General features: G+C 45.3%; 4 protein-coding genes across 7 annotated transcripts in view; 1 reads left to right on the top strand and 3 right to left on the bottom strand.

Annotated features, from left to right (window-relative positions):
* Positions 1-1,778: 1,778 nt before the first annotated feature.
* LOC120819375 (matrix metallopeptidase-21) lies at positions 1,779-8,759 on the bottom strand. The gene is made up of 15 exons (XM_078103385.1): positions 8,506-8,759; positions 8,334-8,417; positions 8,162-8,258; positions 7,941-8,015; positions 7,500-7,574; positions 7,305-7,388; positions 7,076-7,161; positions 6,920-6,995; positions 6,771-6,816; positions 4,912-5,804; positions 4,665-4,804; positions 4,440-4,581; positions 4,080-4,337; positions 3,780-3,952; positions 1,779-2,744 (listed from the first exon to the last, which is right to left on the bottom strand). The coding sequence occupies exons 1-15, from the start codon at positions 8,752-8,754 to the stop codon at positions 2,439-2,441; spliced, it is 2,784 nt and encodes a 927-aa protein (XP_077959511.1). The 5' UTR covers positions 8,755-8,759; the 3' UTR covers positions 1,779-2,438.
* Positions 8,760-9,331: 572 nt separating this feature from the next.
* On the top strand, positions 9,332-11,964 carry bccip (BRCA2 and CDKN1A interacting protein). Its single transcript, XM_040176708.2, has 7 exons — positions 9,332-9,657; positions 10,080-10,154; positions 10,255-10,335; positions 10,421-10,507; positions 10,617-10,804; positions 10,934-11,102; positions 11,297-11,964. The coding sequence occupies exons 1-7, from the start codon at positions 9,517-9,519 to the stop codon at positions 11,465-11,467; spliced, it is 912 nt and encodes a 303-aa protein (XP_040032642.2). The 5' UTR covers positions 9,332-9,516; the 3' UTR covers positions 11,468-11,964.
* dhx32a (DEAH (Asp-Glu-Ala-His) box polypeptide 32a) lies at positions 11,550-17,662 on the bottom strand. The gene is made up of 11 exons (XM_040176703.2): positions 17,081-17,662; positions 16,224-16,417; positions 15,659-16,031; positions 15,337-15,567; positions 15,155-15,248; positions 14,830-14,979; positions 13,934-14,125; positions 13,591-13,731; positions 13,101-13,291; positions 12,828-13,018; positions 11,550-12,637 (listed from the first exon to the last, which is right to left on the bottom strand). The coding sequence occupies exons 1-11, from the start codon at positions 17,366-17,368 to the stop codon at positions 12,439-12,441; spliced, it is 2,244 nt and encodes a 747-aa protein (XP_040032637.2). The 5' UTR covers positions 17,369-17,662; the 3' UTR covers positions 11,550-12,438.
* A 1,018-nt stretch (positions 17,663-18,680) lies between these two features.
* Positions 18,681-22,775, bottom strand: part of adam12a (ADAM metallopeptidase domain 12a) — a 57,226-nt gene continuing 53,131 nt past the window's right edge. For 2 of the 4 annotated variants that reach the window (XM_078103384.1, XM_040177595.2), the window contains exons 22-23: positions 20,344-20,507; positions 18,681-20,241 (exon numbers count right to left, since the gene is read on the bottom strand). In XM_078103384.1, coding sequence (XP_077959510.1) covers positions 20,172-20,241; positions 20,344-20,507 — 234 coding nt within the window. In that variant the 3' untranslated portion in view covers positions 18,681-20,171. The remainder of the gene's footprint in view (positions 20,242-20,343; positions 20,508-22,775) is intronic. The other 2 variants (XR_005712326.2, XM_040177594.2) reach the window with 2 other exon arrangements.

Genomic DNA, 22,775 nt, shown 5'->3' with positions numbered 1-22,775 from the left:
GGCCGTATTTAGATTTGACTCCTGCCAGTCCCCGGCGCTTTATGGAAAGGCATTACTGACCCGTCACTGGAGAACTCATTTAGTTGTCAGACTGTCAGTCAAACACCTGTTCATTATGTAGAGGCTTTGCTCATATGTACTCACAGAAGGTTAACTGACATTTCGCCCGTTCTGATTTCTTTCTGTCAATACGAAAAAGATGTTTTTCCAGACAATTCCCGACATGACTCAAGGTCGAAAGGGTCAAATGCAGTTGAGATTCATCCGACTGTCGCCTCATAAGATACTGGAAGTACGAAGGAGGTTTGAATCTCAGTTGGTGGATGAGGAAAAGTGTTTACTCTTTATATTATATATATTTAATATTGACTTTTTTCTGATGTAGTTATCATTTCCCTCACTCTTCTTCCACAAAGGGAAGACGGGGAACGGAAGATCTCCACAGTGTGAACATCGTGGCATTAAACATCCGTCCCACATGCCGTCGTTTCCATCACCTGGGAAAACCCTGGTAATGTTCTCCTTACGCGAACAGATTGAGAGCGACAACATCCTCGCTATCGAGTAAACCCTGGAGACCGCTGGCGGGACAACAACAACATCCTCCAAAAGCCGGGAGCTCGCAGACGAGATCCTTCTTGAGGCCTTCAAATGCAACACGCCGCCGCATCGACAGGCGGCAGTTTGTCGTAGAAATCCCTCGGCACGCACACAGACACAATACCGCGGCACGCTGAAGTGAGTCTAGTTTTACACACGCTGCTCTGAGACGGCAATGAGGCGAGAGGGTTTACATGTTTGTATTTTTTCATCAACAAATGGCCCCCGGGGCCCCCCATTCTCCTGTTATTGAAGTGCCTCCCGTGTGGATTCCCGCGCCGTGACACAGGTTTTTTTTATTCATTTTTGTATGGAGATGTATGGAGCTTTATAGTTGGATAGAAACATGTTTTTTAAAACTCCACCGTGGCAGATCAGCTCACATACTGGATTCAACAGTTTGTCAGCGTTTCCTGCCGACATGTCAACCAGACAGCGGTGTGCCGCAGCAACAAAGACAGATATTAAAGTCGACTTTACGCTGTGTTACTGGATGTTTCTTCTCTCTGCGGGATCGTTCACCGGCAAAATTGGATAGTAACAAGATTACATCTTTTAGTGGAAGCAGAAAGGCCGACATGATACCCAGTGATCTCAAAAAAAGGGATTTCATCTGGAGATGACACGCACAGAAAAAAAGATGCATGCGTGTTTGCTGTTAATGTTCTTCACAAAAAAAAAAAGATCATTCTGCCCACATGCACGAGCAATCTCATCATCTCATGACATCCGTCTCCGCAGCCCCACTTACCATGACATTTTGTTGCTGTGCCTATAATTGATTTCTACTTCAATTTATTAATATAGCCTGTGGAGCGCCTGGAGCACAACGCTAGTTATCTGCAGCCCACCAGGAGCTTAATCTCCAAAGATGAGCAGAATTAATAAGCGTGTTCAAGTAACATATTGATTACAGAATCGATGTGTGCTCCTCTGCCCCGTGCCTCAAATGATTACTCTAAAGTGTAACAGCATTAAGTGAGTGAGTGGCTTTTTCAATCATTTTTGCTTCAACAATGTCTTTTTTTGTAATGATAGTGTGATCGTTTTTAACCGTACCTTTCACAGCAAGAGGGAATACAAAGAAACGGATGAACGGATGCTCTTCTTTTCATTGCCTCCAGGTTTTTATTGATGAAGTGTACATTGCTGCTTCATGGGTTTCTTTTTGGTGGGGGGGGGGGGGGGGGGGGGGGGGTCTTGGTTTCTAGCTCCTTGATGCAAATATGTGATTTGTGACATCGAGCTCTATAAATAAATTGACTTGACGTGATATTCTTTCCCCGCAGGCAGCTTCCATCTTTACATTTACCAAGGGAACCACTCTCAGTCTTCCGAATAAATTTCCATTTTTTAAACACACAAAACAGGACAGATACTTTTAAACATCTTTCTTCAAAAGATATGTCTCAATATATATTTACATTGTGAGCTTTGAAATTATGGCATATGTAAGAACATAACATCACAAACATCTATTTCTTTTTTTTTGCTAGTGTACCATTTGAAAGCTATTTCTCCGGTGTGAGAACAATAAGGGTTGTCGGGGCAATCCATAAATAAGCATATTATCACTAATGCTACATATCTTGATCCAAAGAGGTTCGTTAGGATAGTTTCCATGCCACTATGCATCATACCATCTCATAGTAAGCCAACAGACATATTGAGCTGTTTTGGTCTTATAAAAATCTTAAACAATAGAGACATTTCTTTTTTTTAAATAGAGGATATCTACACACATTTGACAACATGTATACATACCTAACAAAGGGCTAATCAGCTGTCCCTATCAGCAAACATCAGTACGGGTCTCATGAATATCTGCTTCAGCGGACTCAGCGGGTTAATTTGAGTGCGGTGGGATGAACGTTGCAGATGTCGAACCAGTGCTGATCCACCTCCTTGTGTGGCAGCAGCCCATTTCGCGGCAGGAAGGGCCGGCGCCAGCGATCGCGGCTCCCCAACACCTGCCAGAAGCGCGTGCCCTTGAGGAGGAAGACGGCGTTGTGGGTGTAGGAGAAGTACGATGCATCGATGCTGCCATCTGGATGGTCTCCGCTCACCACTGGAGGGAAAACGTCTCTGATGTTTTTGGGGAAGCCTCTCGCCAAGCTGTTGGCTTCCACGTCGAACGCGTACACCTGTTTGAACAGATGATTGTTTTTCTCTCTTATAGTGAAATCAATTCAATTACAACACACCAACAAATCACAGGGGAGGTGTAGCGGGTTTGTTTGCATGGACACGTTGCCTCATCACGCTGAGAAACAATGACTTAGCTTGGGCTTTGGTCTCGCCAAGACAGTTGCTTATGCATACATATTTAATGCTTAGTGTATTCTGTTTGTACCTCGTCGCCTCCTTGTCCCCGGCTGTACAGCGCCGACTTTACATGGCAGCTTAATAACATGCCACAAAGCAACAGGTTGCCCCATGCTGTGATAATAGGCTGCAGGTATTCAGAATTTAAATTATTTTGTGCTAGTTTGATTAACACGACTTTAGGATTTATTAAAAAGGCTTTGGTTTGAAGGATATCTTTACTATTCAGGGCCACTGAATTATTAATGGTGAGAGAGAAAAATTGAGGGTATACCAATGCATTCATTTGGATCAAAATATCAATCCTCCACAAAATATCATAGATGAAAACATTGTACATATCGTCACATCTATGTGCTTTTATTTGGAATTTCCCACGGCACGTCTGCATGACCATTTCCAACCGAGCGCACCTTCTACCGACAGAGCTCAGTAATTATATTTGTTCTGTTGCTTACTGTGAGCACATCCAGATGTAACTGATTATTTATATGATGGAATCAAATTAAAACCATATTGTGGCAGACTTTGTGATATCAGCAGACATTGCGTAGTTTTCCATAATTGATATAAAATCGAATCCTAGTGGTTTTTACGGCCTCAGTTGATATTGTCGGACAGATTTATAGTAAACCATATTACCGAAACACACACAGGTCTTTTCTGGTTCCTTAGGGTCTGTGACACCATGACTGTTTCCCACTTTGCTAAATATTGCACTATATTGTCTCTTCGTTTGTGTTATCACACAATTCTGAGATATATTCTTCTTTCTAAGTAGACAAACACATTGATGTGACCAACCAACAGTTATCGTGTAATCGTTGTGAATTAATAAGGATAAGAATTCTTACAAGGGTGTTTTTGAAGAAGTAGATGCGAGAGTCCCTCCTATCATAGAAGGCTGTGTCAATGGGAGCGAACACCCCCGGGAAACCCTCGGAGATCAGCCTGGGGTAGCGGTGACCTTCGGGGTCCTGTTTGAACGCCTGGTCGTTCTCACTGTCGTACCTCCAGAACTGAGCCCCTGCACGCAAAGACAACATTCACCAAAGACCTCTTTGAAGATGTATGCAGCAAAAAATAATGACCCTAGTGGTTTCGCACAGTATTCACATTTGTAGGACCGTACAGCTGTTGTTTTTTGGGCCTACCTTTGAAGAAGTAAACAGCATCCATTTTTCGGGACCACACGTGCACGTACGCATCCACTCCGTCACTGGGAATTCCACGCCAGCCAGCCTGCAGGACGACTGGATCGCCAAAGCGCGTTCGGTTATTTCTGTTCTCGTACAGCCAGTACCAGCCGTCCCTCATGAAATAGGTGTTAAAGCGGATGACCACCTCCCCGTAGGGCGTCTTCTCCTTTCTGATCCAGTCAAATGCTGTGTTGAAACGACCCTTACAGCCACCTGCGGTCGCACATAAGCACATTGCAAAAAAAAAACATTTGTAAAATAAAACTGAGACTATGTCTCTGTGTGTATCCACTAGATGGTGCTGTGACTGCGTACCGTAGAGGTGCTGCACGGCCTTCCTGTCCATCCAGTCCATCTCGAAGCCCGACTCCTGAGGCAGATAGCTGGGCTGCATTATGGAGCCAGCTCTGTAGATGTGGGGGAGACCCAGAACATGGCCGATCTCATGGACTGCTACCTAGCAGATGGGAGATTATTGTTGTTATTGTTGCGGTTCGTTTTCCATTCAAGCTTCAGATGATTCGCTTCATCGTTACTCACTTTGAGGAGGCTGATGCCACTTCCAGCGTTGGGAGTGGTGAAATGTTCGTCGTCATCAAAGTGTATATCACCCAGGAACCAGGCGTGGGCAAATTCTTGACCAGTGCCATCAAACCTCTGGTTGCAGCCCAGATGCCTTCCTATTTGACATTTAGTGGCAAAAAAAGATGCACAGATTTCTCCGTGAAGTATTTGAAGGACAATGTTACTTCACAAGATGCAGATAGATTAAAACAATTAAATCTACCTGTGCCAAAGCCCAGCCTGATGTCAATATCCTCCAATGGAGAACGCGTGTCCTCCACAAACTCCAGGGGAGACACCTCGCTCCACATCCTGAAGGCCAGTCTGAAGATGTACCTCTGTTCTTCAACGGACAGCTGGCTGCTGTACCCTTCGCCTATCAGCCTCCATTTCAACACCCTCTTGGTAAAGGCCATGTAACCGGTGTCCCTCAGATCTCTCCTGCGGCGGTTTTTGGAAACCAGCGCGGCGAGGTGACGTTTCCTGCGTCGCACCGCTGGGCTCTGACGGGCGTTCGCGCCGCCGTTTGCCGCCCGTCCGTCCCCGTTGACCACGTGCGAGCCGTTTGCAGAAGGGTCATTCAAATAGGGATCGTATGTGTCGACTTCGCCGGTGTGAATGCCGCTGTCGTTGGAAATGCCGGCGAGACCGCTTGCTGCGTCGTTCACATCGAGTATGTCGTCTTTGAAGGTTTCAGGAGCGCCAAAAGAAGAACTCTCGCCGATTATATCACTTGATGTGTCCGTCTCTGTCCACGGCTCACTTCCTCCGCTGCCAGCATCAATGGCGGTATGCTTTTCAGGCGCTACAGGGGCGTCCAGGCCAATCTCCTTGTCAGGGACTCCGCACCTGGGTTTGTTCATTGCCACCCTGGTGACCTCATCAAACACACCTGTGGCAGGCAGACCGGATACCCTCTGAAACTCCTTCAGAGCGGAGATGAACTCTCGGCTGTTGTGGTCGTCGGGATCGCCATCCTGCGGGGCGTCCCTTGACCGATGCGAGGTCCCTTCCTGGATCACGTCCCGAAGGTCGTCCAGGAAGTCGTTGTTAACAGACGTGTCGGAATCTTCAAACTGGACCTCTTCCCAGTTCACCGCCTTAATGAATCCATATCTAGAGAGAAATAGCTAGAACAAGACACGGGTTACATTCTGTGATTAGAACAAACAATGGTACAATGTCTGATTGGGATGGATGGTAAGACGTTTACCTCCGCTGTGTATTTGTTCGTTATAACCTCAGCTTGGTGAGGAATAAGGGTCTGCACATCGGAATGATCCCGGCTGTGGAAAAGCTTCTCTGCATCGGCTGAGCAAACGCTCGCCCAAAAAAGGAAAATCATCCGCTGGATAGAAGTCAGCATCGTGCCGTTGGCTTAACTCAGGTAACTATGTATCAGTAACCAAGAAGCCACAGGGCTTTTTATAGGCCGATCCTGAGCTCGGCTACACCCATCTAAAGGTGCGACTCTTTGGAGGTATCCCACTTTCCTCAGCTTGGTGTGAAAAGTAAACCCGTCTTTATGGGCTCCAACTGCTCAATTTCATTGAATTGAATGGCTGTGTGATTCATGCTCCACTGGTTTTAAATGGATTGTCGTTGGCCTGTGGAAGGAGGTTAAAGCCTTAACTTTCATCTGGGACAAAGGCAGTTTAGGAAAGCTCGGACTTCTGCCAACACCTGTATTGAACAGGAAACACACTCACGCGCACTTGAGGGTTTTACAATCAATAACCACAAACCAAACCTTTCATAATCACATTAGCTAACATTTATTTTCAAAAAACAGAGCTACATTGACCCTTCCCGCCAAAAAAATTATAATTATATTCACATTCATTTCTGAGGCTCTTATGGAACAAAAAGCTTTTTTTTTCAGTGCAAATAAGCCGATCTGGTAAAAGTAAGACAGAAAATGACATTATAAATACGTATAAATAGTCAGGGCAAAGAAAGACGGAAAATAAAGTGGATGGATTTAAGCGCTGCGGCCCGCGGGGGGTTGCTGTAGCGCTTTGGCTATCGCTGCTGCCAGGTGTTCGGCTGTCGGCTTTTCTGCAGTGCAGCTGACGCGCAGGCCTTCCGCCGTCATGGCGTCCCGCGTAGTAGGCCCTATGGCTGCGAACTGGAAGACAAAAGGAGTTTAAGTGACCCGTCGGCGGCCCCCCGAAGAAGAATCATGCGTTGTTTTTACGCGTGCTGCACCTCCATCTGAGTCAGCCGGTCGCCCGACAGCCTCCGTACCGCCTCCAAGCAAAACTTCACCCCCGACGGACTGAAGAAGGCGACGCTGGCCGGAGCGCCCTGCAAGTGCACAGACCAACCGAGTATTGCTACGTGCAGAAAAGGTCCTTCTCTGAAGTGCAGAAGGAGTGGGGCTGTACCTGCTCTGTGAAATAGTTCTTTAGATTTTTCTCCAGATCTGGATGTTCAGCGGTTTGATAGACAGTCAGCGTCTCAAGGGGAACTCCTGGAAAACAAAGAAAGAGATCCCAGCCGTGATAGATGTAGCGCAATTTTTTTTATTTTATAATTGGTGTAGTCCCGGTGGGACTTTAATCACCTTGAGTCTTAATCTTGAGATCTTCAGGCACAATAGAGGAGAACACTTACCATTTCCCTTTAAAGCCGTGGGCAACACTTCTCTTTTAATTGAGCCACAGGGGAAAAAAAGCGGTGGAATATTTGTGTCCTCTCCTATGAAAACGAAGACAATAAAATATAAGGTCGTATTAGTTAGCGTAGAAATGGTAAAAGTCCCATTAAACTGAACCGTGAAGAATGCGGGCGTATAAAGTCATATCGTACGTTCAATGATAAGACGTGATAGGACATCTGCTGTCCCCGTGTCCTCGCCCAAAGCCTTCAGACCCAGACTCCCTACTATAACAACAGAAAAAGGACGGCCGATGTCAGCAACACGCTATCAAATGATCACACAAACGAATGATTGAGTTCAGCTCGGTCCACCTGCTTTGGCTACTAAATACACAACTAACTGACAACAAAGACATCAAGAGTCACGAAAGGGAGACGTTAAAGCACACGTCAGGCAGGTGCTGCACCTTGCGCCAAACTGTCACTCGTGTGCGACCTACTTCTAAATGACTGAGGGTGGTAACAACACCTCGCACACTTCTGTGAGCACCAAGTGCCCGCCACACTCTGCTACAATTAGAATTGACATCACAAAAGGCTGTTTTTTTTTCAATAAGGAGAAAAGGGGTTTCATAAGTGACAATAACTCACCTAGTGCAGCAGTTGCCTTACCGACCACATAGATGGACTTGCTGTTCCATTTCTCTTTAACGGAGCTGTTCCATTCTGAAATAATCAGCGGGAAGTGAAGTTGAAGTTGAGAAACACGGTACACAGGATTCATAAGACTCTTCTCTTCGATTGACAAACCTGTGACGTGCAGGGTGCAACAATTATATTATTATTTTAAAACGTGATTCCTTTGTGCCCACCTTCCCTCCTTTCTTCTGCTTCTAAGCACATCTGTACGGCCTCCACTGCTCTTGGACTGGTAAATACAAGACCTCCGTGCTTTTCTGGTTGGAAAAGCTGGGAAAAAGAAGACATCTTAAACTGCAGACAAAAGATACAAAAATTCAATGAACCCATATTAATAGAATTTACCTTATCGGACAATGTGTTTAATGAGACAAACTTAAAAGACAGCACAGGAATCAGGGTTGCTTTATGTCCACGTGTTGCCAACTCCTGAGGAATCAAAAGAAGAACTTCCAGTCAATGCCTTCTGGGTGCAAAAACATATGTGAACACGGCACCTAACAAGGAGGGCATTCACCTTGATGTAAGGGTCCGGTCCAGACTCTCCATCCCTGGGCTCTTTCAGAAGCAGCACATGCATATTGGCAAGGCCTTTAAAAAGCTGGAGCGATGAAATCAATTGGGAAGAATACAACAGATCAAACCACGGTGAAATTTCAATTATGCTGCCATAGAAGAAAACAGCCAAAGCCAGATGCTCCGAACTGCAAAAAGCGTGAGGACGGTGGGCGTGAAGACACAGCGAGCTACACCCTAAAACTGTCATATGCAACCTACCGATAACAATACTGTTGAGTCATGTTTTTGTGGAACTGTAGATGTGGAGAAAATGAAAACCATTCATGTCACACGTTGTCGTTGGATGCATGTATAACATATGTTGCGTTAGCTGCAATGTGGCTATGTCTTCTGTTATTGTTTACATCGGCAAGGCATTGTGAAAGACAGTTTAGCTAGCTCGTAACCGTCCGCCGCTTATTAGAGCTTGTCCGTAATGCGTCGGGATAATAAGCAGTAAATCTACCCGGCTTGTTTAGTACAATGATGTGAATTACAACAGACACTATAAAAGGACAACATATTACACGATATGCATGTACCTTGAGTTGTCGCTACCGCTGACTACATAACGACTTTCAGCCAGGTTCAAGAAGGGGGGATATTGCATTGAACATTTCACTAACTTGAAAATAAATTACGTTTTTTCTGCAATAATACATATTGTTTTACAATGAATAACGCCTAAACTATTAAACGACATCATGCAATCAGCCTGTTAATAACAAATCCATAGTAGTATGCATATTTCAATTAACAGCTGTCCCCTTTTTCTGAAGTGGTTCATTCCATTTTCGCGCAGGGCAACAAGGCCACATTGCGGCTCCGAGGCTCCTACGGCAAGAGGCAAGTCGTGTATATTCAGAGCCATAATGGCGGCCTGGACCCTCAGCTTCCTACCTCGCTGTGAGCTGGACTTTAGCAATAGCCCCGCCCACTCGGTTCAAACTCGTGTTCCCTGTTTGTAAGCATGGCTTCTTCGGCTAAGAGAAGAGCAGTAGGTTTGGCAGAAAATCCCGAGGAAAGACAAAACAGCTCCGATGAGAATTCGGAGGCGGATGCTGATTCCGGGGAGGAAGACAGCGATGCGTCAGAGGAGGAGATCAACGAGGTAAAAAGAAAAGATGATTCAGTGAACGTAAATTCCACGCATGGCCTTTCTAGCTAGCTAGCCAGCTAGCTAACTTTAGCCAACTCAGCTGTTGGCTAAAGGTAACGTGACGTAGTGTTAATAACATGGACAAACTGACTTAACGTTAAGTAGCTATGGTAGTGTTACTTAACGTCGGTTATTATGGCTAATGTAGCTAGTAAAGGATTTTACAGTGCGTGTCAAAAAACGCTGCTACTACTACTACTAATGTTACTTGAGTGAAACTAAAATGACTCACTCATTCGATAATTATATCAAACAACTAAAGCTACCCAAATAGTGTAACAGAAGTACTTAAATCAATACTTTCTCCACATGCAGGCGTTTTGTGTTGCTCTCAACTTACGTCACTCCCTGCTTTGTTTTTGTTTTGCCACCAGGAGGTCATGGTTGACTTTGAAGCCCACACCATCTCGGTCAACGACTTCAATGGTGTCAAGAGACTCCTACAACAGGTCTGAGGCCATATATATATGTATGTGTGTGTGTTTTTCTCTCGCGCTCATATGTTATATGTTGTAAGCATGGCCTCACTTCTGTTGCGTTTGGATACAGCTCTTCCTGAAGGCCCATGTAAATACTTCAGAGATGACAGATCTCATCATTCAACAGAATCACGTTGGAAGTGTCATCAAGGTGCGTTTTAACCTCAGCCCACATTTTCCAGGGGAATTTCCAGCTCGTTACCGTGTGTTAACTTGTCTCTTGTCCCCTGCTCCAGCAAGCCGAGGTGCCAGATGACAGCGACGATGACGACCCGGACGAAGTATTTGGCTTCATCACTCTGCTCAACCTGACTGAGAGAAAGGTAACCCTAACCCTTTGGCGCACACTCCAACCTACAGACTAGTGGGCTTTTGAGGGATCTGATCATTTAGAAAATGTACTCCTCTGATGTCCTTTTTTGCTGTCGACAGGATGTGCAATGTGTGGAAGAGTTGAAGGAGCTGGTCGTGAATCAGTGCGAGAAGAACTCCACCCAGAGTGTGACGGAGCAGCTCGAGCAGATCCTCAATGACAGCAGCAAGCCTGTTGGGCTGCTTGTGAGCGAGCGCTTCATCAACGTGCCCCCTCAGATCGCCCTCCCACTGCACAAACAGCTCCAGTGAGAAGCGTTAACTACTGTTTTATTTTTATTTCATTTGGAATAACTGACCCTAAAAATCCTCCTCCTTAGGGTTTCAAAACGTGTCGTGTCCAGAAAGAAAATTAACTGAATTTACTTTTCCTCCAGGGAAGAATTAGCTGATGCTCAGAGGACAAACAAGCCCAGTGAGAAGTGTCACTTTTGTCTTATGATCAGCAAGACGTGCAAAGAGGCAAACAAGAGTGTTCCAGCCAGAGGAGGAGCTCCCAAAGATGAATACTTGTTTGTCAATGCAGAGGAGGAATTCTTCTATGAGGTAACGTCAAGTAAATGCAAAGTCAGAGATGGTCACTTAATCTTAAAGAAGTAATAATCAAAATGGTCTTCCGTCTGTTGAACCTTTTTGATTATTACGTCTTTTTTCACTTTCTAGGAAGAAAAAACAGTAATTTGTTTGTGTTCACGCTTGGATATTAACAAATTTAATCATCGTGGGTGTTGTCCTTACAGCAAGCCATCTTGAAGTTCCACTACTCGGTCCAGGAAGACGCAGACACCTGTTTGAGTGGCAGGTGGTCATTCGAGGATGTCCCCATGAAACCTTTCAGGACAGTGATGCTGATTCCAGCAGACAGAATGCCTGCCATCATGACCAAACTCACAGAATATCTAACTGTGTGAACTGAACCAATAAACTGACGTCCGTGCACACTGAAGACCTTCGGGCATGGAAATGGTTTACTATATTGAGAGACTGGAGAAGAAAATATTTTGGTAGCATAATCTTGAGTTGTGTATTATAAATCTTAGCTTTAGAACATGCCGTGCAGGGACTTTTATAAAATACATTTTAGAGAAACTGTTCACTGACAAACTGTACAAATTCACTTTAATATACCCTGCTCAGTCGTACTGCAGAAACATGCAGTTGTTGTATCGTGAATAGAAAGTTTTATTTTGTAGTCAAGCCTCAGCTGGTGGAAGAACGCCATTTGTAATTGTATAATTATATATCTATATCTATAATTGTGTCGATTTGAAAGAGGATCCAGATTCCCAGCCAAATTCCACATACAAATTCGATTAAAACGCGTTCAAATCTTGATTGGACTTGTGCTTTTCTGGAGCACTTTCTATAAACCTCTGGAATCTCTTCTCTAATAAAAGCATTGCATCTACATGGCTTGAATTTGCTTTCTTAATGTCAACAAATTTCAGTCTGAAACCTGAACTTTACACACCTCATTAACCTAAAAAGAGGTGCACTGCCAACTCTTAAGAATCCAGATGAAATGAAGTATCCTCCAGAAGCTCGTACATGCTGTGTATCAAACCACCTCATTAAATCTGCATCCTCTTGCACAAGACGTTTGGAATTTTTAGTACAGCAACAGATGACATCCATCTGCTGCTCCTTCAATAAAGGCTGCTAAAGGCCGTCGCGCTGCTCACATTTGCAGACAGTGTTGAAAAGGGAGGACAGAGCGAATATAAAGCAGCACACAACTTAATCCGATGCAAGAAATCACGGAAATGGGATGTACTGACACCGCAGAATATATAAGGGCCACGATTAACAAACATTATCCCGTGACTCGTTTTTTAAAAATAATTGAAAAGAATGCAGCTGAGATTTCCATTCACGATGTTGATCATTGAATCACACATCTGTCATAAGTCTGTGACACCACTGCGCACCCGGCGTTGGCATCGCCGCCGATCGTGGAGGCGTTTTGTTTCCCGTCTCCGCGTTTTCTGGATCCTTCTGGGTTCAACATGTCTTGTAGCATGTCTTTGCTTTCACTGGTGGGCAGATTGTAGAAGAAGTACATGGGAGCCATTTGGATGTACCTAAAGTGACAGAAATTATGTTGTAAAAAGGAGAAAAAGTGATTGTTGATGTTTCTTTATATAAAAAAAAACCCCGGGAAATCTTTATTGCAATAACAAAAACAATCAAAAACATATATTTGTGACACCAGCGTGTGCGCAAAAAACACAATCCATGAAAATGTAATAATAATAATGTGTTTGGACTTACACTTGTGGAGAGATTTCAGACACCGTTCTCATGTGGTTGTTCTGGGACAGGGTGTACTCGTGGAAAACGACCCACTCCGGCAGCCCCAGCTTGTGTGACTGAGGCCCGTAGCTGGACAGAGGATGCATCTGAGCCATGTGCTTGTGTGTCAGAATGAAGTAGTTTCCAGACCCGTCCACGTCTCGTGCGATCTACGAATACATTTTTTTTTTTCAGTCAGTACCGTAGAATCACTGGCGACTTCCTCAAGATTGATATTTAGTTTCCACACACCTGCATGAAGAAACCGGCCAGCAGAGCTCTTTTGACGTTGTGGGTGTTGGTTTTGGTTCCGAAGAAGGGCTCAGAGATGGGAAGCTCGATCCTGTTTAGGGTCTCGGTCAACTCTGATCTAATGGCCTCGGCTTCCTTCAGGGCAGAATGATCGAGGAAATAGTCCTGGCACCACTTTTCAGTAGTGAAGTCTGAGGAAACATACTGTAGTCAAGTAGGATTTTGGCAAAGCCAAAATTAGGGCAAAAGGATGGAAATCATAAAAATCTGCTCAGACTGCACCATTGCACATAGATTAAATCAAAAAACTAAAATGTAGCAAAAATAATGTGTCTCTTATTAGCAAAACCTGAAGTAGACCACCTAGTTATCGCACTTGCACAATTCTCTAAAGGTCCCCTTTAAATGAGTACATCAAAAGCTGCAGCCTACTTGAAAACATATTACGTCAGAGAAAGCAGATTAATTTTGTCCACCAACTGAGTCCTACATGGTTCTCTCTGGCTTTGTTTGAAGGCGTTGTAGATGTTGATGAGGGTGAAGTGATCGCCTTCAGGGTGCTGGAACTTCCTGTGACACTGGACCGCCTCGTGGCTTCTACCAACAGGTGGCTCCAGGAAGCAGCTTGTGGCTAAAAGACAACCACACAATGAGGTCATCACCAATGAGACTGAGATGAGACTATCTGGTTCTGTGTCAGGGGAGAAAGCGCAGCTTCGTACACCTGCGAATAAGCTACTACGACGATCTGACGAATCTGCAAAACCAGTGACAAGGATCCTCGCTCATTAGGGACAAATCTTCCACCGAGTGGAAGCAGGAATACGTGGTACCTGAAAGCATCGCTGCGATTGTCAACATCTCGCTCACGCAGTCAAACTCGCAAGATGCCAGCAGCGCTTTGGCCATCTGAGGCTCCAGGGGGATCTCAGACATGATGATGCCAATCTCAGACAGGTTGCCATCGTCGTCTAAAGCTGCGAGGTAATCGAGCTCCTCCAACGCCTGCATGAGACCCTCGGGATCTGCAACAAGGAACAAAAAGGCTTGTGTTTGACATGACATGGGTTCCATAAATCAAAGTGTACAGAGCTGTGTATTATCTTTAGGGAGTTACTCCTACTTAAAAGATGCTTTATTAGGAATTTGAAAACACCCCAATGTACGTAATTGGGAGGATCCCAATGCCCCCCAGTGGTAGTACGCAAAAATGACACCACGGTAGCTGCTAAAAAACATATATTGTAGTTATTAAGGTGATGAATCAATTGAAAAGTACAATCATTTTCTCATAGAGCTTGATGCAGATCAGAGTTTTTTTGCAACCTCTCCTTTCAGTCTGCAAGAGAATAACGATATTACAGCACATTTGGCCATTCTCTTCTCTTCATTGTGCATGTCTGTTGCTGCCCTAGCGGGACCTTGTTGTGTAATCGTTAATGAGCTGGCCTCTTTTAGCCTGTTCTGTTCACGTTAGGGTCGGTTAGGCCTCAGACAATAGTTAGTAGCGGAGTCCTGTCAGCTCAGCTAAATCATGGATGACTGGGCCCAAAGAGCTACGAGGGGCAAATTCGTTTGTGCTTCCTCTGGCCAGCCAACTCCCCCTCCACCACCACCACCCACTCCGGATGCACCTCTTTGGCTGTGATTCAGGGTGGAAGCACGATGTTGTCTGTGGGAACCAGCAACCTCAGTATAAAATGCAATGTCCACTAGCAGGCTACATCACCTGGTCGCTCTATAAAATCGCACTGTCCAAGGCCGGCTATCTCCATCCTTTTTAGGAAAAGGACAGTTGGAGTAATGTTGGACTCCAAAATCTGTGCCGGGTTCTCTGCAGGGAGCTGTCCGTCTTCTTGATACAGGCAGAAACATTTGCCTAGGAAATGAATTCAGAAGGTAAAATAGCGACTTAATTATAGTTTTACATGAAGTGTTATTATAGTAAATATTCCAAGAGGGAGAGAGAGCGATTACCAGCCCCGAGTCTGATAATATTTAACAAATGAAATTTGTTCAAGCATCGCCCCGCTGTAGAACACGGTCAAACACACCAGTTGGTCCACAGAGCCGCCTGCGTATGTCTGCCTGATATTGACTGATGGGTTGAAGAACCTCAGAGTTGGCTCTTATTCTTGGATTGTACACCTAGAAAAGATCCAATCACATGCCAATTAATCAATCACTGTATTACTCATTTAAAGCAAATATGATTTGATGGCAAAAAAAAGCGAACCATCTTCTTCTGGACTCCTGTGTCGATGACGAAGTTGACCGACTCTGTGGCCCACCACATATCCTCCCCCTGTTTGGTAGAGAGGAAAACCCTCCTGGACCTCTTGGAGCCCGGTGGCCCAGGCGGTATCCCTCCCCGCCGGGGGCACAGCACCACAGGGACCATCTGGCCGAGCTCAGCTCCCAGCCTGGTGCCTTCTCTCTGGAGGATGCTGTGGGCACAACGGACCTCCTGCACGACATACGGCAAGCAAAGAACATGTGCTCAACCACCTTTGGTCCCGTCAAAATCGCTTCTTAAACGTCGCGGCGATCTTTCTTACGTCGGCGGAGGCCAAAAACACGACAACGTCTCCCTCCTCTTTGGTTCGATGGATCTCCAGCGCCAGTCTCAGCGCTGAGAAGAAGTAGTCCTTGTTGCCGCTGTTGCTGTGGACGTCCTCAGCGGGTGGCGAGGCCTCCAGCGTGATGAGCGGGACGCCGTGGTAGTGGCTCACCAGCTTGTCGGTGGCGGGCGGGACGGCGAGGACCACCACTCTGAGCTCAGGCCTCTGCAGCAGGATGTCCTTCAGAAGACCCAGCAGTACGTCAGTGCTCACTGTCCTCTCGTGGGCCTGGTCGATGACGATGACCCCGTAGTGCTCCAGAAAAGGGTCCGACATCATCTCTCTCAGCAGCACATGGTCGGTGCAGTACCTGAGCGGGGAAAGCCATGCGAGGAGTCAATGGCCATCACAAATGCAAAAGCATGCAACGGCGGCCATATTTGACGTAACGTTTGGATCCAAACGGTGTTTGTGTTCAACCAAATAGAAGGTCAGATAATGACTGAATGAGAGTTTGCAGGTTTTCTTAAAAAGGTGTTGGACGGCCGCCTGTGAAACAGACCTCAGGATAGTGTCCGAGGAGCAGCAGTTCTCCAGAGGGATGGCGTAGCCCACTTCGTGGCCTATGTTGACGTCCATTTCATCGGCCACACGCAAGGCCAGATCCACGGCGCTCTGTGCGCTGCTCTGCGTGCACACAACCATGCCGTGCTGGTACTTGGCGGAGAGGCAGAACTCGGCAGACCACTGAGGGATCTGAAAGAGAACATCTCTCAACTTTAAAAAAAAAAATGATTCACAGAGACTCAGCTGGAGAGCATCCTTTCAATCAGAGTGGCACCAACAGCTTTTCTATTGCAAAACAAACAGACGTGAGCTATCCAATGGTATTATCGCTAATAATGCAAAATTGCTTTGGCAGCATGAGGCGGCTCCAGCGGATCAGGACTCGGCAGCAGGAGGTCCCCTTAAATCCCCGCTGGAGCCTTTGTGAAGCTTGACTGTCCGCCTGAAGCTTGGACGGCCATGGCGGCGACACAACAGCATCCGCTGAGCTGGGCAGCCTGTTCACACCGGCTGACCACAATGCCGCCATCTCCATACATGTCAACAGCGAGAGAATAAAACAAATCCAAACCAAAAGGAACCAAATAGCATGTCAAAAGTCGTTACTGTTGAGGAGATAAAGATGGCAATGCTGGGCAGTAAACAACTTTTATTTTTGATCAAATTAAGGGAAGCAGGGCTCTAATTCAAGTCATACACATTCAGGTATGCTTGGTATTTAAGGTCCAGACTGAAGGAATTCAAAATGTCCCTGAGCAGAGAATTGAGAGGAGATTCACTTTTACTCCGCATCAGATCCGCATCCTTTTTCCCTGATAAAGGATAAAAACGTGCGTGTTATTGATCTCATACCTGCGTGCTCCTCCCAGTCTGCGCCGTCCCGGACACAACGACCAGTTGGCTGTTAACCAGAGCCTCTTCAAACTCGCACCTGGCCTCCCAAACGGACAGAGTCTGCCTCTCCCGCAGCAGCTCGTAGTAGCGGGAGGAAAAGGGCAAGCCGTCGAATGGATTTAACTCCAGATCATCTCCGAAGCCAAACGCATCATCCGCGGGGCATTCCTCGCTTTCCGGGCGAGTGTTTGGCTCGCCGGGAATCCCTCCATCAGACATGACGCATATAACGAGGGGTCCACACATGGGTTCCCTACCGCTCCAGCTACGGCTCCATTTCGTTTTCTTCTATTGTTCCATCGGAACGATTAAAAAGATAATCCGTTTCGTGAACTTGGACGAATCCTATGATATATGAGGGGCTTGCTCCCGGTTTCTTAATAGCTAAAACTATATTTATGAAGCTGTTAAGAGTGGCAGGTAGTTCTGGTAGAGGCGGTCCGGCGCGAAGTGCGCACCCGGTGCGTAATTTCTCTCCGGCGTGGCTGCGCACGTGTTTTGATTTGCTCAGGGCTTCACATTCAAAAGCGAGCGAGCAGTGCGGTCATAATCTCCCGATTATCCCAAATACGCACGGGCAAAGGACCGTGACGCTAATATCAGATCAAAGTATCCCGTTCTGTGTTTACAGAGGTTTTAAAAATGCTTATTAAAAAGTGCGCACGAGGACCAGAAGGTTTCAGTTTGTGTGGAAGCACATTCCTGCAGCTTAAAATAAACCAGTACCATTTACCAGATTTACCAGTTTTCAGTTTTTACTCCCCATAATTACGTTCTACATACCTGTATATTTGAATATTTTTTAAATGAGATAGTAACATAAATTCATAATTATAGGGAAATAACACTGATGGATACAACAACTTTTTGTTTTTAAAATGGGGCTAATAAAAATTTAGGCTCCGTTGTAATTTTTTTATTTTTAGATGTGAATGTATTGGTGATATTCATTCATTCTATGCTGAAGGCTACACCTTCACGATCATCAGTTGTGATCATGAATTTATCTCAGACTTAATCATTAAACCAGACTAAATGTCTCAACTGCGGAGTCTGTAAACATCTCTGCTAATTACTAAGAACAAACTGTTATGTTAATCACACCGAATCTTAGTCATTTAACTCAGCTTTTGGGAAACCTAGATTTAGTAGATGTGCCGTTATTTTTATTCTTTTGCTTTTGGCCTTTGCATTGAAGCTCCTTCCCTGTTAATGACAAAAAAAATCAGTCCGCAGCTTTAACCTTGTCACTAAACAATGTTGGCTGATCCTCAAATCAGCGTGTCCTTGTTATTGCGTGGACCAGCTTATTTCTCATCAGTTCAATGGTCATCAAGCCATTTCAAATCTTATAACCAAAAAAATGTTGAATTACACAGATACTGCAGGCTTTTGATGGAAAACTTTTGCAGACACAAAGTTGGATGAAAATCTAGTATCTTTAAAATCAGTCTGAGGGAGGAGTAAAGTATGCAGGCTGTTTTCTAAGAGCTTTTATATAGAAATAATACTGTTGTTTTCTTGCTGTGGGAAAAAAAAAAGATTGATGATAAAAAAGTCTTTGCAAAACGGTTTTACTAAAACACCAGACACGTAAGTGTTTTCTTTACATATGATGTATCAAACAATCATTATATTAAAAAAAAAAAAAAATCCTCCTGGATATGTGTTCACCTGTAACACGACATAAAATAAAAGGAACACATGGCAATAACACAGTCAGGTGACAGGACTCAAATAACGTGTATTAGTACAGTACATGAACACATAGCATTGAAAAAGCAAAGTAAACAAAGCACTGCATTTAAATCTAATGCATTATTAAAAAGATACTTGTATCAAAAGTAACAAAAATTCAAAGTCACCTTTAAGCCTAAACATTTGTGAACGAGAGCTGTGCTTAAGCTGTGTGAATGTATATGCAAACATTTTCAGTTACCACAAATACAATGCATGTAGGATCGGTTATATTGGCTTTAAAAAACAAACAAACTTCAAGTTAAAAATAATTGAAAATGACGACACTTCATTTCAGTGGCAGAAATTGAAATGCGCCCTTGTCAAACAAGTCGGTCCACACATGAACACCTCAGCCTGACCCGGGCTGATGCGAGTGCCTCCATGACGCCTGCCATGACGTGTCTTGGTGGAAGTCCTCTGGGATTCATTCACAGGGTTTCACACACACAGAGTCCTCGGTCCAGAGAGGCACACAAGGAAATGCTCCAAAGCACGCGTGACCTTTCAGCAGAGCGATATTTCAGAGACATCCGCTCTCCCTCCGACAAATGAACGCTTCCAGGATCCACGTCAAGTCCGTACCTCGGAACCCAGATCCCTTCCCCGAGCCTCTTGGGTCTTGTTAAGGAAAACCTGTGACATTTTCCAAATCGACAGGTTGCCTTCGCGAAATACAAATGCAGAAGAAACAAGACTTCAGTCCCCCTCTTCTCCAGTTGCAGTAACGCAACTTTTTATTCCTCTCTGGTTATTTCGAGCCTCGTCGGATTGAGGCTAAGGTGCAACGGAGAGCATACCCCCTTTGATAAACATTAAGTTCCACGTGAACAACAAGTGTTGTTCTCATCTGTCATTGCACAACACTATTCACCCCCCCAGCCTCTTCCTTCTGTAATATACAGAAAAAACACACCATGTAAAGGGTTCCCCTCATTAAAACACATTTCATATGGTCTGCCAACAGAATTTCACAAGTTGGCTTTTTTTCAAAAATGTTTTAACCTCCTAGCAGTCGACGAGGCGCAGAGAAAATGGTCAAACCGACGCAAGCTACGAATAAAAAAAAAATGCGGCGTTGCCACTGCGTAGTAGACAAGATACTGCATGGCAATAAATACAGAAGATAAATACTTTACATGTACCTGAGCACAGACTCGTAGCACCATTCAGGGAAAGAGCACCAAAGGGACACGGCGGATCTCCTGATGCTCAAAGAAGCCGCCACATTTTAAGGTTTTCATAGTTCTCATAGTGCAAATTCTTTTGTAGTGTGTCGTCACAACATCGTCCCGGCCGTCCCCTCATCCCCTCAGCTGCTGTATTTGACGTTGGCAATGATGCAAGGCTTTGGTAGTGTTGGTGGTTGCTTGGGACCGGGTCTAGAGGAAGGGAGAAGAGTGAAGCAATGTTACGTTTCAGTAAGTGATACCAGCCTCGGCGTTATTTTATTAAATGAATGTGGTAGACGCTTGGGAACTCACCTGTTGGCGTCTGGGACGGGGCGCTCGGGCCTGGGCGCGCCAGGTGCCGGTGCGGGGCCACAAACAGGAGAGGGCCTTTGCACCGCAGAGGGACTGCGGACCAGACGCGAGATCCTTGGATCGGCAGGGAGGGGTTTCTGAGGGGGACTGGGCTTCTCCAACTCCTGGCAGACACATGGAAACAAGAACTGAGAATCTCCACCAGGTGGCACTCACAGCTCGGGCCAGCTGTCGTCCTCCTCCTCTCAACTTGCCATGAGAGGAAGAGTCACGTGGTTTTAATCAGAGACTGAGATCACGACTAAGGCCTGCCACCCAGCCCCCATCTGGTCTCCGTTCTCATCCTTCCTCCTATTTGCCTTCGTCTCTACCTCTCAAACATCACAGAGGAACGGAGAGAAACAACCATGCAATCAGATTCAAAACCATTATTCACAAAGCATATTGCTGTTGGTGAAGTCTCTGATGCAGGATATGTCTCTCCTTTGCGTCCTTGAGGTTCAAGTAAGAAGGCAGTCTGCACTATTCAAGTTCAGCTACTAATTCATCTCATTGACAGCCGGGTAGCGTCATGCAATGAGCCAGCTGGAGCTCCATCCTAAAAGTATCAGAGCGATACCAAATGGCAGTGCAGTGAGACGCAGTCAAATCAAAAAGAGCGTGCCCGATCAAGGTGATTTGGCACAAAAGGATATTGAGAAGAACTAAACCCTCCCATTGGACAGTGCAGCAGAAAGCGTCTTCGCTGGGATGAACATGGAAGAGTCCGTCAGCGCCTCGGAGCTGCCAAACAGCTGCCGAAAAGATACTGCCGGTGAATTATGCTGCCAACAGCTTTCGGTTTCACACTTTGACATTGAATCGGAGCAGCCGAGAGGGGGAAATTGACTTCCCTAAGTGTGGAAACGGCGCCAGGAGCTGCTGCACTACACCTGTTATACAGGTGTAAGACGGGCAAGGACCTTGGTGAAACTACATGGAGCTCTTTCTGGAAACGTCTCATTTTCTGCTCTGAAGCAAAGCTCACAGACATATTATGTGTAGAAGCTGTTACCATGACTCACAATGGCCCCTGTCCCTAATAAATAGCGTCAAAAATAATTTAGAAGAGCACTAGAAAAAATGAAAACACATTTATCTGTAAATCTTGAAAGAATCCTATTGTGAAGTCTATTGTGAATCTGCGTAAGTGAAAGGTGTAAATCCTGTTTGCAGTTTTTATTTGAGTCTTGTTTTTATCTTCTATCACCTTTTTCTTCTTTTCACTCTTGAGCTGCAGTAATAAATTATTCGCCCCTGCTGTCGGATCAATGCAGTTTTCATTTAATCTTTATTGTGTCAGGCTCTTTATGGAATGTTGATCCATCCCATCATATACCGTTGCAACAAGTAGTTCCATCTAGAACACGGTTGTGTTTTGAAGCCAGAGATCCTGTGTGAACCCTCCGTTGAGACTGGAACGTCATTCCTGGTTTGACACCACTATAAATTAGCGTGACCCTGCGGCGTCGCTTTGACCTCAGCTCCCGTGCGGCCTAATTTTTGACTGCTGCCCTTTAAAGGCGGATTTTTCATCCCGCAAATATTTATTTTTTCTTTCTTTCAGGGCTGCGACTAATTTCTAATCGGCGATAGATCTCCAGTTGTGTTTTTGATTTATCATCGGAAACGTGTCAGAAAATGTAGAAGATTGTTCCACAGGGCACGGTGACATTTTCAGAATGCTCGCTTTCTCAAAACCCCGAAAGACGCTCAATTCTCAAATGATATTAAACTAAAAGCGAGCATATCCAAAATGCCCTGGAAATGCTCGCAGTTTCATTGATTATATTTGATTAATGACTCCCTTTGTCACCCGATCACTTCGCGTTTCAGTTTTTTGGATCCTCTCTCTTTCGCTCGGTCTCAGTTACCTCACTTTGCCTACAGGGAACCAGTCAAACCGGATTAAAGCAAATATAAGTCTGTGAGAATCGCTGAGTGAGAGGGATTTAACACCAGGAAACTTCTGGCTTTCGCTTCCCCTCAACTCTGACAGTCCGCAATGCCATAAACTAAACTCCATGGAATATCAGTGGCAGCAAATTTAATAGCACCCTGCGATATTTGGGGATACTTGCAGGCTCCAGTTGCTGTTTCATCTTCCGTGCCCCCCCCCTCCCACCTCTCCCCCACCCTCCCTCCTCTGCATGTCTGGCTCCATTTTCATTATTTATGTGCTGGTTAATGGAACTGAAGTCTCGCTCCGATGTCGCTAGCTCCCCGGTTAACCTTGTTACTTTATGAGACATCACATTACTGTCAACATGCATATGCTTTTAGAGGACACGAAAGAACCGCGAAAGCGGTCGACGTCGTGACACTGCAGGTGCAGCGGACATCATCATCTCCCTGGTTAGGCATCACGGGCTGCGGCGTGCAAAAGCTCACGA

The sequence above is a fragment of the Gasterosteus aculeatus genome, chromosome 5 (assembly GCF_964276395.1).
Source record: "Gasterosteus aculeatus chromosome 5, fGasAcu3.hap1.1, whole genome shotgun sequence".
NCBI lineage: Eukaryota > Metazoa > Chordata > Actinopteri > Perciformes > Gasterosteidae > Gasterosteus > Gasterosteus aculeatus.
The sequence above is the reverse complement of the archived record's forward strand: the minus strand, read 5'-3'. Positions and strand labels throughout refer to the sequence as shown.

Coding starts and splice junctions, on each gene's coding strand:
- bccip (XM_040176708.2), top strand. CDS start 9,517: ATGGCTTCTTCGGCTAAGAGAAGAGCAGTAGGTTTGGCAGAAAATCCC. Junction 10,155..10,254: donor TCAAGAGACTCCTACAACAG/GTCTGAGGCCAT, acceptor GTTTGGATACAG/CTCTTCCTGAAGGCCCATGT. Junction 11,103..11,296: donor AGGAGGAATTCTTCTATGAG/GTAACGTCAAGT, acceptor TTGTCCTTACAG/CAAGCCATCTTGAAGTTCCA.
- LOC120819375 (XM_078103385.1), bottom strand. CDS start 8,754: ATGACAGTTTTAGGGTGTAGCTCGCTGTGTCTTCACGCCCACCGTCCT. Junction 7,575..7,940: donor TAAGGCAACTGCTGCACTAG/GTGAGTTATTGT, acceptor CTGTTGTTATAG/TAGGGAGTCTGGGTCTGAAG. Junction 6,817..6,919: donor GGCGGTACGGAGGCTGTCGG/GCGACCGGCTGA, acceptor TTTGTCTTCCAG/TTCGCAGCCATAGGGCCTAC.
- dhx32a (XM_040176703.2), bottom strand. CDS start 17,368: ATGTGTGGACCCCTCGTTATATGCGTCATGTCTGATGGAGGGATTCCC. Junction 15,249..15,336: donor CAGGAGTCCAGAAGAAGATG/GTTCGCTTTTTT, acceptor GATCTTTTCTAG/GTGTACAATCCAAGAATAAG. Junction 13,019..13,100: donor TGGCCGGTTTCTTCATGCAG/GTGTGTGGAAAC, acceptor ATGTATTCGTAG/ATCGCACGAGACGTGGACGG.